This window comes from Chaetura pelagica, unplaced genomic scaffold (assembly GCF_000747805.2).
Source record: "Chaetura pelagica isolate M959 unplaced genomic scaffold, ChaPel_1.0 scaffold713, whole genome shotgun sequence".
NCBI classification, from domain to species: domain Eukaryota; kingdom Metazoa; phylum Chordata; class Aves; order Apodiformes; family Apodidae; genus Chaetura; species Chaetura pelagica.
In genome coordinates this window covers 225,314-228,488 of record NW_009952819.1, presented here as the reverse complement: position 1 = coordinate 228,488, position 3,175 = coordinate 225,314, and the positions used below count along the sequence as shown (strand labels likewise).

Genomic DNA, 3,175 nt, shown 5'->3' with positions numbered 1-3,175 from the left:
CATCCCTGGCAGTGTGGAAGGGCAGGTTGGATGGGGCTTGGAGCAGCCTGGGCTGGTGGGAGGTGTCCCTGCCCATGGCAGGGGACTGGAACTAAATGATCTTTAAGGTCCCTTCCAAACCCAATCAGCTTGTGATTCTACAACACTCCCCCTGTGCCTGCACTGCCCCGTGTGCCAGCTCCTGGGCAGCAGCACCGAGGGGGCTGTGCTCTCTCCAGATCCGTGGTGCCCTGAACGCCGTCAGGACCCTCGTTGAGGACACCCAGCGTGCTGGTGTGGGGCTGCCCCGTGCCGTGGTGACACACAGCAGCGGGAACCATGGCCAGGCACTCGCCTGTGCTGCCCAGGCAGAAGGTAACAGGTACCCCAAGCTGCAGCTCCATCCCAGGGAGGAGCAGGCACAGGGCCAGGAGTAGATGCAGAGGTGGATCCTGGGCAGAGGCAGCTCTGGAGATAAGCAGGGTGCCCCTCTCCTCAACACGGCTGCATCACCTCATTCCTGCAACACCAACCAGCTGGTTGCAGCTTTTTGGCTGTTAAGATTTGCCTCCTCTTTCATCACACAGGGATCCCAGCCTACATCGTGGTGCCCCGGACAGCCCCGTGCTGTAAGCAAGCTGCCATCAGCAGCTATGGTGCCACACTGGTGCTCTGTGAGCCCAGTGACGAGGTGAGGGCACAGGGAGGCTGAGCAGGGTCACAGCCCAGCTGCACAGAGGCAATCACGTGCTGTCTATCTCTTAGTCCAGAGCAGAGACAGCAGCTCGTGTAGTCCAGGAGACAGGAGGAGTGATGGTGCACCCCAACCAGGAGCCAGCAGTGATCGCAGGGCAAGGCACTATTGCCCTGGAGGTGCTGGAGCAGGTGAGGGAAACACAGGGCCCAGCCCCAGCCCAGGGCTCTGCTCCTCATGGGCAGGGGTACAGCAAAAAGGGGGAACCTGAGATACCAGGACCGATTCCTTTCTGCACAGGCACCCGAGGTCAACGCAGTGGTGGTTCCTGTTGGAGGTGGAGGAATGATTGCAGGAATAGCTGTGGCCATAAAGGTAGGCAACAGCTCATGGAGGGAGCAGTGGCTGCATCTCCCCCTGGGAAGGACAGGGCTCCCAAAGTCAGCCAGCAGCTTTTCTTTTCAAAACCAGAGACCTGCTGGGGAAACCCATGGCTGGCTGGGGCTGCCCGGCAGCAGCGTGGCCTGCTTGGCTGCCTGTGCATGCAGCAGCAGAGGACAGGCAGGTAGTCCAACCCGAGCAGCTCCTCCTGCTCCCTGCAGGCTCTGAGACCAGATGTGAAGGTGTTTGCTGCTGAGCCACAGAATGCAGATGACTGTTACCAGTCCAAGGTAAGGGGGGAGCTGACCCCCAACCTTCACCCGCCGGACACCATCGCAGATGCAGTTAAAACCAGCATCGGACCAACCACGTGGCCCATCATCAGGGACTGGGTTGATGATGTCTTCACAGTCTCAGAGGAAGAAATCAAGGTAAAGGCCCCCTGTTCCCTTCTCATGGCAACTGCCTCCATATACACTCTGCCCCTTTCACCCCTACGCCCCCCCAGGGCAGCACAAGCCCCTTTCACACCAGCTGCACAACACCCACACTATCTCCAGCTGGAAGAAGCTGGCGGAAGCTCTGCTCTCCCTCCCCAGGGAGTACACATGGTGCCCTTGGCAGCCCAGAGCTGCCTGTGCTCACTGCTGGGCTGACAGCTGCTGCTCTGTCCCCACAGAGAGCCACACGGCTGGTGTGGGAACGGATGAAGCTGCTGATTGAGCCAACAGCGGGGGTGGGAGTGGCAGCCGTGCTCTCGGAGCAGTTCCAGGCCATCCCCCGGGATGTGGAGAACGTTTGTGTCGTGCTCTGTGGGGGAAACGTGGACCTGAGCTCCCTGACCTGGCTCACAGACCTCCCTGGGAAAGCAGAATGAGAATGGAGTGGTGTCTGGAGCAGCAGAAACCTCGCACTGCAGTTGTACAGTCTGGTTTGTGCTCTACTAAAAACAGATTAATGACCCTAAACGTTTGGAAGTTCTTGGTGCGGGATGAGGGAAGCTGGTCTCTATAGCAGTCACTTGGTTCCAAAGCAAAGGGTCACTACTGAGAGGGCCTAAAAGCAAAGTGCTTCTTGTTCTCCTCTCCCCAGCCACCTGCTCTGAGTCAAGCCTACAGTGAGCTGCACTCAGTCCCTTTCCCCACCTGCTACTTTCCCTTTCTTCCTCAGCATCAACAATCAACATCAACAATCAGCATCAACTTCCAACAAACTCCTGTCCTCAAAACAGCAAAATCCCTGGACCCTATGGCAGGGTACAAGGGATAGACAACTACTCCAGTGGGCCATGGGGTTTACAAGAGAAGGGGTGCACACAGCCTCCCTGCTCAGCCTCCACAGCTGCCCACCACCACTACCAAGACACAGGCACTTAGATGTTTTTTAAAAATATTTTCAATTAAAATAAATATCTATAGCTGGTACCTGAGCAGCAGCTGATGAGACAGCTGCCCCTGTACAGACCCCAGCAGTAACAGGTCCAGGACATCAGTGCTGTCCTCACTGTGCACGGGCTGAGAACAGCATCCAGGGAGCTGAGGCACAAAGGCTCATTCCATCTCCACCTCTGGCACTGTGCTCTCACTCCTCTCCCAGGACACGGGCTCTGGGACGTGCGGGTCGTAAGTCCATTTTGGAAACACACGTTTGTAGAGGTTAAGCAGCACCGTGTCCTGAGATTTTAGCTGTCCATCAAAGTGGCACTTCATGTGGCCATGGGTCCCTAGGCAATGAGCAGAAGAGGCCATTAGCTGTCTCTCCTGCCCACAAGGACTACACCCTGCCCAGCAGCACAGAGATAAACACAGACTCAAACCTACCTAATGGCTCCTTGATGTGTCCTCTTCGACCCCACTTTGTCCTCAGTTCTACTGGCTTAAACCACATCACATCCTCTGGAGAGCAAAAGAGAAAAGGCAGGTAAGAAACTAAGAAACAGGCTTTGCTGCCCCAACACAACCACTCCCACAGGGACAGGAGTTCTGCTCCCACATCCCCTCTTCCCCACCCCACAGGCTGTACCTCTGTTAAAGAACATGTATCGCACGACGGCCGCCTTGGTGAAGATCTTGAAAGGGTGGCCACTGAGCACCAGCCGCTTGATGACGATCCTGTCGGGGG

General features: G+C 56.8%; 2 protein-coding genes across 2 annotated transcripts in view; one reads left to right on the top strand and one right to left on the bottom strand.

Annotated features, from left to right (window-relative positions):
- Positions 1-1,931, top strand: part of SRR (serine racemase) — a 3,313-nt gene extending 1,382 nt beyond the window's left edge. Inside the window, exons 2-7 of the mRNA XM_009995126.1 lie at positions 219-354; positions 567-670; positions 745-864; positions 974-1,048; positions 1,276-1,485; positions 1,734-1,931. Of these exons, the coding sequence (XP_009993428.1) occupies positions 219-354; positions 567-670; positions 745-864; positions 974-1,048; positions 1,276-1,485; positions 1,734-1,931 (843 nt within the window). The remainder of the gene's footprint in view (positions 1-218; positions 355-566; positions 671-744; positions 865-973; positions 1,049-1,275; positions 1,486-1,733) is intronic.
- Positions 1,932-2,445: 514 nt separating this feature from the next.
- The window catches only part of TSR1 (TSR1, 20S rRNA accumulation, homolog (S. cerevisiae)), a gene marked incomplete at its 5' end in the record, with an annotated part of 5,220 nt that continues 4,490 nt past the window's right edge, over positions 2,446-3,175 (bottom strand). The window contains 3 exons of the mRNA XM_009995125.1: positions 2,446-2,777; positions 2,875-2,949; positions 3,077-3,174. Coding sequence (XP_009993427.1) covers positions 2,605-2,777; positions 2,875-2,949; positions 3,077-3,174 — 346 coding nt within the window. The remainder of the gene's footprint in view (positions 2,778-2,874; positions 2,950-3,076; position 3,175) is intronic.